The sequence below is a fragment of the Corylus avellana genome, chromosome ca3 (assembly GCF_901000735.1).
Source record: "Corylus avellana chromosome ca3, CavTom2PMs-1.0".
NCBI lineage: Eukaryota > Viridiplantae > Streptophyta > Magnoliopsida > Fagales > Betulaceae > Corylus > Corylus avellana.
In genome coordinates this window covers 20502991-20516734 of record NC_081543.1, presented here as the reverse complement: position 1 = coordinate 20516734, position 13744 = coordinate 20502991, and the positions used below count along the sequence as shown (strand labels likewise).

The 13744-nt window shown below is 34.0% G+C and overlaps 1 protein-coding gene and 1 long non-coding RNA gene across 2 annotated transcripts; both read left to right on the top strand.

Annotated features, from left to right (window-relative positions):
• The first annotated feature begins 533 nt into the window (after nucleotides 1-533).
• LOC132175880 (LOB domain-containing protein 4-like) lies at nucleotides 534-3013 on the top strand. Its single transcript, XM_059587964.1, has 2 exons — nucleotides 534-765; nucleotides 2702-3013. The coding sequence occupies exons 1-2, from the start codon at nucleotides 589-591 to the stop codon at nucleotides 2999-3001; spliced, it is 477 nt and encodes a 158-aa protein (XP_059443947.1). The 5' UTR covers nucleotides 534-588; the 3' UTR covers nucleotides 3002-3013.
• A 4783-nt stretch (nucleotides 3014-7796) lies between these two features.
• Nucleotides 7797-9505, top strand: LOC132176740 (uncharacterized). The gene is made up of 3 exons (XR_009439595.1): nucleotides 7797-7857; nucleotides 8822-8850; nucleotides 9362-9505. It is a non-coding gene; the product is annotated as an uncharacterized LOC132176740 (long non-coding RNA).
• Nucleotides 9506-13744: the final 4239 nt, after the last annotated feature.

Below are 13744 nucleotides of genomic sequence, written 5' to 3'. Positions count from 1 at the left end.
TTTTTGGTGTGCTCTTACTTTTGCTTGGATATTGTTTTCTAAAATGTTTTTTTAGAAATTAAGAATAAATTTATTGTTTTCTTTTTAAAAAAATAATATTAACATATGATCAGAAAAACACGAAGATAATCAGAGAACAAACCGTAGCATTTCCCAATAAAATATATTTGACAATGCTCTACTAATTGAAGGTCATCTGAGGTTCAATTTTTTCTTTTGCTTTTTTATTTTATTTTATTTTTAAAAGAAAGTGACATAAACTATAACATTGATGTGGGCCGAAAGATCTTATCAACAGCGATGTTTTGTCAAGCAAATCTAAGGGCTCTTCTTTGTGGGACCTCCGTAAGATTTGCTGTCACTTACATCTCTATATAACATCTGAGACCTCTCCTTTCAAGCCCCCCTCTCCTCTCACTTTCTCAACTTTTCTTCTTGTCCAAGTTTTCATTTCTTTCTTTTCTTCTTTTTCTTCTTTCCTTCTTTTCGTCCCATCTTCACTGAATCTCCTGATCTTATTGTTAAATTTTGTTTTCAATTAAATTTGTAGTTTAAAACATTGTAGGAATTGAGTGGTTTTTGGACAATATGAAGGAGAACGGTAGAAAGCAAGGTGCAATGTCACCATGCGCAGCATGCAAGCTTCTACGGAGGAGATGTGCGCAGGATTGTGTGTTTGCTCCTTATTTTCCAGCTGATGAACCCCAGAAGTTTGCAAGTGTACACAAAGTTTTTGGAGCTAGCAATGTCAACAAGATGTTGCAGGTTCCATTCTCAAAAACCTCTCTCTCTCTCTCTCTCTCTCTCCCTCTCTCTCCATTATATATATATATATATAAAGTAACGCACATAACTCTTTTATATGTATATAGCAGCAGTATCTTGTATTATTTATGTTCAAGTCATTTTCGGAGAAGTGTGCTAACTAAGTGCTATTGGGTATCTCAAAGACTTTTCAACAATTCTGCATAAATTCTCAATATTTAATGATAACTATTTACCTTAGTTTTAGGACACCGTTTTGTCTTGGTCAGTCCCTCCACAAAGTGGTTTAGAGAAAGTTAAGGATCTGGGCGGCCATGGTTACTACTTTAATTGCTTTCTGCTTCTTCCTGAAACTCGCACTGGGGAAGAAAACAAACAATACTTTTGACTGCCAAACAAACAATAACATTAACTATCAAAGTAGATCAGGTTTGCTCAAAGTTTGGGAATAAGTTTTGCTTTTGCCATATATTCTGACCTTTTTTAAAACATTATGGCTTTATCACCACGCCGAGGCAGAGGGCTATGCATAATATATATTAAAAAATAAATAAAAAAATTATGGCTCGGTTTGTTAAAATTTGTATTTTATATGTTTTGAATTCTCTTTTCAAAACATTTGTCAATCAAAACACGTTGCTTTAGTATTTTCTAGCCACTTTTTGAGAAACCTATATAGTAGACAACCTTATTTAAAATAACTCCTATCATAAACATCACTATAATTTGTGTATCTAAGAAAACATGTTTATAGTAAATGCCAATAATTCATTTTCACAAGACTTTGTTGATCTAAAGGTTGATTTTTATTGTTACATGATTAAAATTATATAACATTTGTATAAAAGTCTACTAAATGACGTCTATGAAAAAAAAAAAAAGTGTTTCCAAGTGATACCACTTGCTTAAATGGATAAGAATACAAAATTGCCAATTTGTCAAGTATGCCGGCCGGTCAGAATCATAATTCGCTCCTTCCTATGAATTTCAAAATAACAGATGACCAATATAAGTTTGTATTAATACCCATATATAAACTAATTCTTTTTTTTGTTTGTTTTTCTATTCAATAATTTAATTCATTTAATTTCTAATGTTGTTAGACCTTATAATTAATTTCATGCATTTAGATCGTATTTCTGGGAGATAATAGAATACTACTCCATATAATCAGTTAGTTTATTTGTCTTCGCTTCTTATAAATTTGAAGAAACTTTCGGTGTTTGTTTGCTTTTTCTATTCCTATCTTTTAGTAAGAAATTTTTATTTTTAAAAACAAAAAATAAAGGGAAAGAAAAGAAAAGTGAAAAGTGATCTTTGATTTTGGTATAACGCCTTTACTTCCGTTATAGTGGTTAATTTCAGTTGGAGAGCCCACACAAGGTAAGTAGCAAGAATGGAATTCTTGCTTTGAAAAGTATGCTACTGTTTTAGGGAGTGATATGATTCCTGAGTAGATGAAAGAGAATAACGGATCAGAAAATTAGCTTTACTCCTACAGGCTGCAAGAGGCGGAGGAGAGATTAATTTTAATATATGAATTAATTATAATTAATTATTAGTGTACGTTTAAGACTACTTTGCGACCATTAATCAGTAGCTTATTGGCTAATATTGTATACGTAATATTTGAAAAGAAAGCTTGCGTATCCCCATCATCTTGTCTTGCTTTTTGCTTTAGATCATGGGGTAACTTAATTTGATAGAGACAGGTACATGAATAATAGCTCCAAATTGGAGAGAGAGAGAGGTTCCTTCTTTCCAACTAAAATTAAAATCTTGTTAATTTATCTTCCAATAACATCCATACTAATGAATATTGTGGTGCAATCATGATGTCAGGATGACATACTCAATTATTTAATAAATAAAATTACTTTCCATATCAAATAGTTATTATTTTGGTTGATAAAGACTGATTGTTAGGAATAAGCAGGAATTAGCAGAGGAACAGCGCAGGGATGCGGTGAGTTCGATGGTGTACGAAGCGAATGCAAGGGTGCGAGACCCAGTGTACGGGTGCGTAGGAGCCATATCATCTCTCCAGCAGCAGGTTAACGTCCTCCAAACCCAATTGGCAATTGCACAGGCTGAGGTTGTCCATATGAGAATGCGCCAATACAATTCTACCTCCTCCTCAATTCCACCGCCAAATAATAATGCCAATAATAATACTAATAATAATAATGCCAAGTCCTTTTTTTCCAATATGGGAGAGTCTTTGTGGTCTTGCTAGCTTCCCTTTAATTATTACTCTCATCGCCTTCCTTTTTCTTTTTGTCTTTTTTCTTTCACCTTTTTTAACATACATCTCTAGACTCTACCCACCTTGCCTAGAGATGACCATCATCATTATTATTATTATTATTATTATTATTATTAACCATATGCATATTGTAAATTTATAAACGGTAAATTTGATTATTATAGTTATAATTAGTCTCTGGTTGACTGCTCTTTTCAGCATTCCATTACTATTTGATTTTATGAGTGAAAATCACACATCTATTCAATCATAAAGCATATCATCTCGTAGTGATCTCTTTTGATTAATCCCATAGACGACAACTATGCTGTGATGGATGGAAACTATCGAAAGCCTTAAAGCTGTGAGGATCAAGCTCACCCATACTAACTCTAACACATTGGCATCATAAACACCAACTTTTTGATCAATTGTATGGTAGATACACAACTTTAAGAAAATTGATAAAGATAGCAATGACAATTGAGAGGTCAATGAAGCTTAGCACAATAACTTTAATGATTCAGTCCAAATCTACAGCTAAACACAATGTCTCTTTCACACTTTCTTAATTCATTTGCTTGCAGTATTAGGAATATTACAAGCGCCATGCTTCTCCCCATTAAATATGTATCTAAGAAAGTAATTAAGTGATAAATAATATGGACAAGGGGGAAAGATGAACAAATTTGGGATCAGAGAATCAAATCCTCCAAATCTACAGCCTCTCTTTAGCCTAAAATCCTAAAATAGCAAGCATGACGTAGCGGAAGACCAAGTAACCACAATTAGAACCGTTTGCGTCTTCTGGCCAAAATATAAAATAAGCCTGCAGGCTTAAAAAAAAAAATTTAACTCCGCAGAGTGCTTAAATATTCATTAATTCATTTACTTCCAGTATTAGGAATACTAGCTCATAACCTGCATCATGCGCGTGATTCTTCATTATAATTTAAATGCAAAATTTTAAATCATCGTACTTTTCATTATAGGTTAAAAAATGCATTTCTATTGTATATTTAATGCAATCAAATAAATCATCTCAATTCAATGCTTAATTATATCTTCGGTGTTTTTAAAAGTGTTTATATTCCTTTCTACACAATAATCAAATAAGTTTTCACCTTTTTTTTTTTACTTTCATAAGTAGAAAAATCACTTCCAAAACATGCCTGAATATTTGAGTAAATCACACAAATGAAAAATAAATCATACATAGAACATTCAAATCAATTAAACATACAACCCTTAATTTTAGTTTAATTCATAGAAATAAAAATTTGTTAAAATCTGTGTTCTCATCAGAGTAGCAGTTTAAAATGCATTTTATAAAAGTTGTATTTGTAGTTATAAAAACACATTAGAAAGTTGTAAAGTTCTCCCATTTTTTTTTTTGTTTCTATATATGGTATTTTAAGTAATGTATTAACACATATAGCTCTTGATTCTATATACTACAATTTTTTTCTATATATGATTTTCTTTTAAAATCCTATATATATATATATATGGGTTTTTAAGTAATGTATTAATACATATAACTCTTGATTCTATATATGAGTTTTTAAGTAAACGCATTAATATATATTAAATAGACCTGTTCAATTTTAGTCAAAGCCGGTTCACTACTTAAAGGACCGGTTCACCCACTAAAAAATACGCTTCACGTCTCATTTCGAAATTTTAAGGCATTTCTAAGAGGAGTTTTGAATTTTATGCAAATAATTTATCAAAGTCTAGATTTTTAAAAAAAATTAAATTGAAAAAAGGTTATTTATGAAGTAAATTATGTTCGTGCATTGTACAATAAGATGACACTCCAATAAAAACAATTATTAAAACCATTTACAAAGAAAATAGTGATCAAAACACTTCAATAGAAAGAAGCAAGAGAAAAAAAAAAAAAAAAAAAAGAAAATAATGAGAAGAGAACCTTGTTGACGAAGAGGATTTTCTTTGTGTTTGTTGTAGCATGGGATGTTTACGCTTGGTGGGGAAAAAATTCGGTACAGATGTGAGCCTTGTTTTTCTTTTTCTTAAGAAGCACAAAAAGAAAAAGAAAGAGAAGAAAACCTTAGTGAGAAATAACAGTAATAAATAAATGTCATGATGAAAAAAATTTTGCGAAAAAGATCAAGTATTGACAAAAATATGCACTTACTATAAGAATTTCGGAAATTTGCATAGAAGTCTTCCTTAACAACTGTTTTTTCTGTTTCTGGAGATGGTGCAAATTTGTTTTTTGTATTTTCAACAAACACAATCACGAAGTATATATTAGGTAGAAGATGTAGATACAATTTTAAGTCACTCATAAGAGGTTTCGGCTTTTATATGATTATTTGGTTATTTTTCTATATATGAGATTCTATTTATGGTTTTTTAAGTAATGTATTAACACATATAACTCTTGATTCAATTATCTATATATAGACAGGTTCAATTTTACTTAAAGAACCGGTTCACTCATTAAAAAATATAGGTTCACGCTACATGTCGCAATTTTAAGGCACTTCTAAGGGAGGTTTCATATATATATATATATATATATATAATTACAAGCGTCATCCTCCTCTCCATTAAATATGCAGCTAAAAAAGTAAGTGATAAGCGCCGGATATTGCACATTGAAGCCCCTTAACTTGTGATGTGTGCCAAATATTGCATATTTGGACCTATTAATTTACTTTTGTTAATCCTTTAGCTGCGTTATTATCTGATGTTCTAGGTTAGTTTTATGTCTTTAATGTTTTGTAGGTTGCTATGGGAAAACTGCGGGATTTATGTAAAGTTGAACACTTTGGAGATGCTGCCAACAGACCTACGATCGAGCGCAAGATACTACGCTCGAGCCCAGCGCCCCACGATTGAGGGTAGATGCGCGTAGTCCAAAGCCCATCGCGCGCGCATGCTTGCACCACAAAGAGGAATTAATGCTCGAGTGCGCTCGAGCGCACCAAGTGTGCGATCAAGCGCACTTGTTTGATCTGGCAACGAGTTTTATTCTAATTCAACTTGTAAACCCTAGTTTTAGGCCTATAAATAGATAATTCTCGTATTAGTTTAGGGAGGCTCCAAATTTCAAGATTTCAAAGGAGAAAGAAGAGAGTTTTAGGGTTTCCTAGCTTTTGGATCTCAACTTTGTGATTCTATATTTGTAAGTACTCAATTTTCCAGTATGAATTCAATCAATCTTGTTTTGTCTTTCAATACCATGAGAGGCAAAACCTTCAACTAAGATTTAAGATGAAGCCTCACTTATGATTAGTGATGTGCAAATTATATTAACTTGCAAGCGCACGAGTGTGTAGTAAAGTGCGTGCAAGTGCGAGGTCGAACCACAGGAAGTTATGTTGCAAAAATCAATTTTCTATTTAAACTAACTCTATTTTAACCTAGTTCCACAATTTCGAGTTGTGTCGTGCAAAATAAAATAAACTAATTAAAATGATTAAAAACAATTAATAGAAAAACACTAAGGTTTTCCGAATCCACCTCACCTAATCAAACAACACATTTTTGCATTTTATGCATACAACCGACAAACAATAAGCTTTATACATTGTTCAAAATTCGTAAACATGCATATTAAATCATTTGATGAATCCAACCGTTAAATGAATCACAACGAATATTCAATTAGGATCATCCACTGTATCCGTTTGATATACGAATCACAATGGATATAAGTCTCAATCAAATTATTCGATGTATGCATGGATGAAACACAACGAATATAAAACTTTGCATGAAGAGAAGACACAACATTCAATCAAATGAAATTAACCAAGCAATCGAATTGTGTACATAAAACGACAAGAACATGATTGTTTATCAATGACGAGGCTTCATCTTCAACCTTAGTTGAAGGTTTTTGTAACGACCTAGATTTTAAAACTCTTATTTAAATAATATTAAATAGATTAAAAATATAATCGATAAATTAGAACAATGATATGTGGATTAATGATATTAAATAACTACTTAGTGTTAAAGGTATATTACATTGATTTTTGACCTCTTATGTATATTACTTCAATTCTAAGAATTTAGCTTCACTAATATGTTTATGGGCATAATCAAACCCAATCTAGTGAATAAATTATTTATATTGGTGTTTAGCGAAGTCATAAATTAATTTGAAGCTTTTCAGTTTTTTTAGCCTAAAAAGCAGTGTCTTAATTTTCATACTGTCTAAATGAGATTAAAACTGCTAAAGAAAGATACCAAGGCTAGCCACCTTTGTTGAAAGCTTAAAGTCTTCTAGTAATGATGATTATAGTAAATATCATGATTATAATGATTTAATAAGGCAAGTGGCCAAGTGGGAATGAAAATAGTTAAAGCCTAAGTTGAATTGGAAACTTTGTATAGGCCAAAAATAGACTCAAACAAACTCGGATGAAGTCGAACCAAAAATATAAAATGTTTGTCTCGGAGTCCTCTATCTACTCTCAAAATTTCATGTCAATCGGAGTACATTTGGACATTGAAAAATGGATCGGAATACACTGCCCTCATTTTGGACGAAAATTCTAATTGGTATAGAGCATGAAATATGGACTAGGTTCATTCTTTTGGTTAAATACATCTCAACCCTTAGATCAAATGTGTAAAAATAAATCCTAACCATTCATTCTCTTATAAATAGAGCTTTAGCTAAATTCACTTTCACTTAAGTTTTTACAATCTTAGAACAAGTAAAATTGTTTGCTCCTCCTTTCATTTTATTTCTAGTTCTAGTCAAAAACCATATAGCCTAAAATCTTTCTTGTAGTATTCAAATGTTTTTCTAAACTAGCTACCTAGAGAAGATTTGGTGGAGTTTTACTTCTAAGGATTTTTGGGTAAGTGTTTCTTGTATAAATATCATGATTTATTGCTTTTATCACTTGTTCTCATTTAATTGTTTAAAGACCCAATAAGCGTATAATGTAAAATAAAGTAATGGATACAAGTGAATTAATAATAAAGAGTTAGTGGACAAAATCAATTAAGGACTTATAATATTATCTATATATTATTTACTTTACAGTATTTACATTCAGTCATTTCTTTTATGTCATTTAAATTTCTGTTCATATTTCTGGCGGTAAGGACCATTTGATCTCATCCCGAAATATGCATTATTTACATTCAGTTATTTCTTTTATGTCATTTAAATTTCTGTTCATATTTCTGGCGGTAAGGACCATTTGATCTCATCCCCGAAATATGCATTATTTACATTCAGTTATTTCTTTTATGTCATTTAAATTTTGTTCATATGACCATTTGATTCATCCTCAAAATATGCATTATTTACATTTAGTTATTTCTTTTATGTCATTTAAATTTCTGTTCATATTTCTGGCGGTAAGGACCATTTGATCTCATCCCCGAAATATGCATTATTTATATTCAGTTATTTCTTTTATGTCATTTAAATTTTAATTCATATTTTTGGCGGTCATCCCCAAAATATGAATTCAGTATTTACATTCAGTCATTTCTTTTATTGTCATTTAAATTTTGATTCATACTTTGGTAGGTACGAACCATTGGTCTCATCTCCAAAATATGAGTCATGTTTTATATATATTATTTATAATACTTGTTTGTATTTAGTGATACTGGCCATTAGCCTCGTCACCAAAAATGAATTCAGGCATAAAGCTAGTTATAAGTAATTATCTTAGATTAATATAATAAAATGAGTAAGTAAAGATGAAGTGACGGATAATAAATAAATATAAAAAGATGAGGGTCTTTAAACAATGATATTATTGGAGAATGAACTAAGTATTGTTTGTATGTATGTATTATATGCAGAAGTGGAGCAGAATACTACACTAAGGAGAGTAAGTATGGATATACTTACTGAGTACTAGCTTTGTTTTATTGTTATAGAAATTCTTATTTTGTCTTATTGATATAATTTTGCAATACAACTGCTGCATAATGTGTCTAATAAAATGGGCTGATAAGATAGCCACCTTAAGAACAAGCTGGGTGGATTGCCGCGAGGAACTGTCGGTATCTCAGTGGATGGGGGTATATAACCGTCCAACATGCCTAATATATAACTAAGCTGGGGCGGTGTAGTTGCCAGCACCAAACAGGTAAACCTCTAAAGTGTGAGGGACATAACGGACGTAAGCGGGCTGAGAGCTCATGAGAAGAGGTCTGAAGAAAGATTATCATAAAACACAAACTAATCTGTCATTACGCTGCATTCACAACTCATTCATTATTATATATTTTAGTCTTTAATCTTATTTGTTCAAACTAGTCTTTTTAGTCTTTATATCTAGGAAAATAGATTACTCACTTGTTTGCCTATATAAATATGATAACGTCATCTTTACATAGATCTTGATGCAGGGATAGAAAGTGAGGACGATGGTCCTTTTACTGGTTTTGATGGTTGATAGACCATCTGCTGCAGGATTTATGCTTACTCTATGGAGCAAGTCTCATTTATGTTAATCGCTTTTATTATGTATGGTGATGTGTGTAAACTTAATAGATATTATTATGTTAATTTAGGTGCCGTCTGTGGCATATATTTGGTACACCTAGTGTGTACATATGTTGTAATGAAAACCATGTTTCTATTTTATTTAATAATATATCACCTCGAGGTATTTCAGTCAGCTCAACTGTGTTGTGTAAGTTATTCCTATGTCATAGAAAAAGAAAAAAATATACATACTCCGCTGTAAGATTGTATTTTCTAAAGTTGCAGCGTCACGACTTCGATATTTGCTAGTTCAAATATCGGGGCGTTACAGTTTTTGCCTCTCAAGATTACAAAACTCATAGTTATATGAATTGAAATCATAAAAATCCTAAAACTTACAAAGAAAAATGAAGCAAGGGCTCAAGAACGACAACAAGTTGACTTTTTGCTCTAAACGGCGCCTCTCAATCTATGTTACAAAAGAAAAGAATGCTATAAATATAAAAAAATTAGGGCTTTGGCACTGCCAGGTCAGTGTGGGTGCGCTAGATCGCACACTAGGTGCACTCGAGTGCACTCGAGCATGCGTCAGGGCTCTACGGCGCAGCACTTAGGTGCTGCGCGTTTGGGTGATTGCACGAGTGTGCTCGATCGCGGTCTCCTTGTGCTCAAGCGCACTTCTAGAGATGCACTTCTTCAATTTCTTCGTAATTTCCACCCCATAGACCCCAGTTTTCTCTCAATGACCTGCAAAACACTAAAACATCAAAATTACCCAAAAACATCAGAAAATAACAAAGTTAAGGGTTTAACAAATACAAGTTAAGAAGCCCAAATATACAATATTTGACACTCATTAAATACCCCCAAACTTACATTTTGGTAGTTCCTTAGCAAAACAAAAGGAAAAGCATAACAGAAAATGAAACATAAATCCGTTGTCGTGGGAGAGACGGTTGCATTTAGCATATGAAACAAGTCTTTTAAACCCTTTGGCATCCCTGGAGGACGAGTGAAGTCTCATGAAGGTTTAACAGCAATGATACCCACAAACATTCTTAGCACTATGTTATTGACAAACAATGACTTCCATACAAACACATGGTTCATACATCATGAGCAAGTTTAACCAGGTGAACACCACAATCACATTATTAGCACATTAAAAAATCATTCAACTCATAGCTGGAAAATTGAGACAACATATGATCCAATAACTGCAAAGTGAAGATTAACATAGACTCATGAGGTTTCAATTTTTTTCTCAAAGCTTCTGTACCCCAAAACTCATAGGAATTCAATCAGATGAACATAACCAAGGCTTTAAATGAAACTGTGCCTTTTTTTTTTTTTTTTTTGTAGACTATGCAATGCTCTACTCTCTTAAGCTCTAATTGACCTATGTAATGAGTGTTGGGCCAGTTACTCCCAAACTAGATGGTTTTAGGGCATTAGATGTAGAAACATCCCTAAGGGCTTAATTACTCAAGTCAAAAATGCTACAAAGCCAAACTAGCCATACAATCAATCAACTTGAATTTCTCATCTTTTTATGCGAATACTCATTAGTGAGGCAAGAGATCCAGTTACTCAATGTGAAACTCAAACTAATGATGATTTTTTTTTTTTTTTTTAAAAAAAAAACCAAGGTTTTCATCAACAAATCCTCCTACAAATCTCAAGACACATGCTCCTTAAGTCAAATCTCATACCTCATAGACCCTATGCTAATGTGCATGTGATAAACAACTCAAACAAGAGAAGTCTCTCTAAACCAACAAATGAGTCAAAAGTCTCAGATTTCTAATGGTATGCAATGTTCAAGACGTTAAACAAACAAATGACATACAAACCACTGCTCAAGTGTAATCATGCTCAATTAACAACATAGTAAATGCAAAATAAAAAAACAACAAAAATAATCAAGGAAAAAGAAAACAGAAATGTCTACCCCACCCCTAAATTAAAATGGCACATTGTCCCCAATGTGTCCAGAAATACAATACCAGATGGGCGGCGTAAGTCGGGTGTAACATAGGAGAATGCTCCCCCAAACATGAATGACAGACACTTGTCCTGAAAAACACAACAAAAACAAAAGCAAAACAAACAAACATGATCAAATGACAAGGAAAAGAATGAGGGTTGCCTCCCACAGGTGCTAAATTTTAAGTCTTCAGCCAAACTTTCCACAACAGATGACAATCACTCTGAGCAACGCGGATCCTCCAACAATGTCGTCTGAACCTCCGTACTCCTCAACTCCAAGAATGGTTTGAGCCTCTATCGGTTCACCTTGAAAGTGTTACCATTCTTTGGATCCTCAATCTCAATGGCCACGTGAAGAAAAACTGACCGAATTATAAATGGGCCCGTCCATCAAGATTTCAACTTACCTGGGAACAGATGCAATCGTGAATTGTAAAGAAGGACTTTCTGACCAAGCTCAAAAGATTGTCTCAAAATGCTTTGGTCGTGAGCCTTCTTCATCTGTGCCTTGTACAATCTTGTGCAATAATATGCATCATTCCTCAGCTCCTCTAATTCATTGAGTTGGAGCTTCCTTTGTGCGCTAGCCTTCGAAAGATTGAAGTTCAGCTGCTTGATGGCCCAATATGCTCGATGCTCCAACTCCATGGGAAGATGACATGCTTTCCCGAACACCAGCCGATAGGGTGACATCCCAATCAGGGTCTTGAAAGCTGTACGATACGCGCACAGTGCAACATTCAATCGTAAAGACCAATCTTTCCTTGTAGGGTTGACCGTCTTCTCCAAAGTCTGCTTGATCTCTCGATTTGATATTTCCACTTGTCCACTCGTCTGTGGGTGATACGGGGTAGCAACCTTATGAGTGATGAAATATTTCTTCATTAGCTGCTCGAAAATTCGGTTGCAAAAATGCTTACCTCCATCACTTATGATTGCTCGAGGAGTACCAAAATGAGCAAAAATGGTGTCTCTCAAAAATTGGACCACGACTCCACCCATTTGGACACATAGTCCACAGCAACCAAAATGTACATATAGCCAAAGGAGTTTGGGAAAGGTCCCATAAAATCAATGCCCCACACATCAAAACTCTCAACAAGGAAAATGGGGTGGAAGGGCATCATATTTCGCCTAGAAATACTCCCAAGCTTCTGACAACACTTGCATGCAGTACAATATGCATGAGAGTCAAGGAACAGGGTAGGCCAGTAAAATCCACACTACAAAATCTTTATAGCAGTCTTCTGAAATGGCTTCCACAAGCATGATCATGACAAAAGGAGATGACATTGGATTGGTCATGCTCAGGTATACACCTCCTAATGATCTGATCGGGACAATACTTGAACAGGTAAGGATCGTCCCAGAAAAAATGCTTCACCGTGGACAAAAATTTGAACTTGTCATGCCACCCCCAATGCAAAGGCATTTGGCTGATGATGTGATAGTTCACTATGTCAGCAAACCATGGTGCGGGATTGTGAGCAATGTGCATCAATTGTTCATTAGGAAAGGTCTCAGAAATGGGGTTGGCGTCCTCTATGTAATCCACAGTCAACCTAGACAAATGATCCGCCGCCATATTTTCAGAACCCTTCTTGTCCCGAATTTCTATGTCAAACTCCTGAAGTAACAAAATCCACCAGATAAGACGAGATTTAGCATCTTTTTTTGGAAAAAAGATACTTCAATGTTGCGTGATCTGAGTAGATGATAATTTTAGATCCTAACAAATAGGATCTGAACTTGTCCAGCACAAAAACGATTGCTAACAACTCCTTCTTAGTGGTAGAGTAATTGAGTTGTGCATTGTTTAGAATCCTGCTCACATAGTAGATGACATGGGGGAGTCTATCAACATGCTGCCCCAAAATAGCTCCAAATGCATAGTCTAAGGCGTCCCACATAATCTCAGAAGGTACACCCCAGTTGGGTGGCTAAATAATGGGTGTGGACGTCAGAATTTTCTTTAGAGCCCCGAATGCTTGCTTACACTCCTCACCAAATATAAATGGGGTCTCCTTCACCAACAACTTGCACAAGGGCTTGGCGATCTTGCTGAAATCCTAGATAAATCGCCTGTAAAATCCTGTATGGCTCAGAAAAGAACAAACCTCCTTCACTGTACGTGGGGGTGGAAGGTTGGAGATCAGATCCACCTTTGCTTTGTCAACCATGAAGTGCCATTTCTCCCAATTAAGCACCAGGTTCTTCTCTCACCACACTAAGACCAGAGGGAGGCGTTGCAGACACTCCTCAAAAGATGAACCGAAGACAGAGAAGTCGTCCATGAAAATCCC

What these genes read in the sequence shown, in the direction of transcription:
- LOC132175880 (XM_059587964.1), top strand. Translation starts at nt 589, where the DNA reads ATGAAGGAGAACGGTAGAAAGCAAGGTGCAATGTCACCATGCGCAGCA. An exon ending in ATGTCAACAAGATGTTGCAG is followed by an intron (nt 766 to 2,701) that starts GTTCCATTCTCA and finishes AGGAATAAGCAG; the next exon opens with GAATTAGCAGAGGAACAGCG.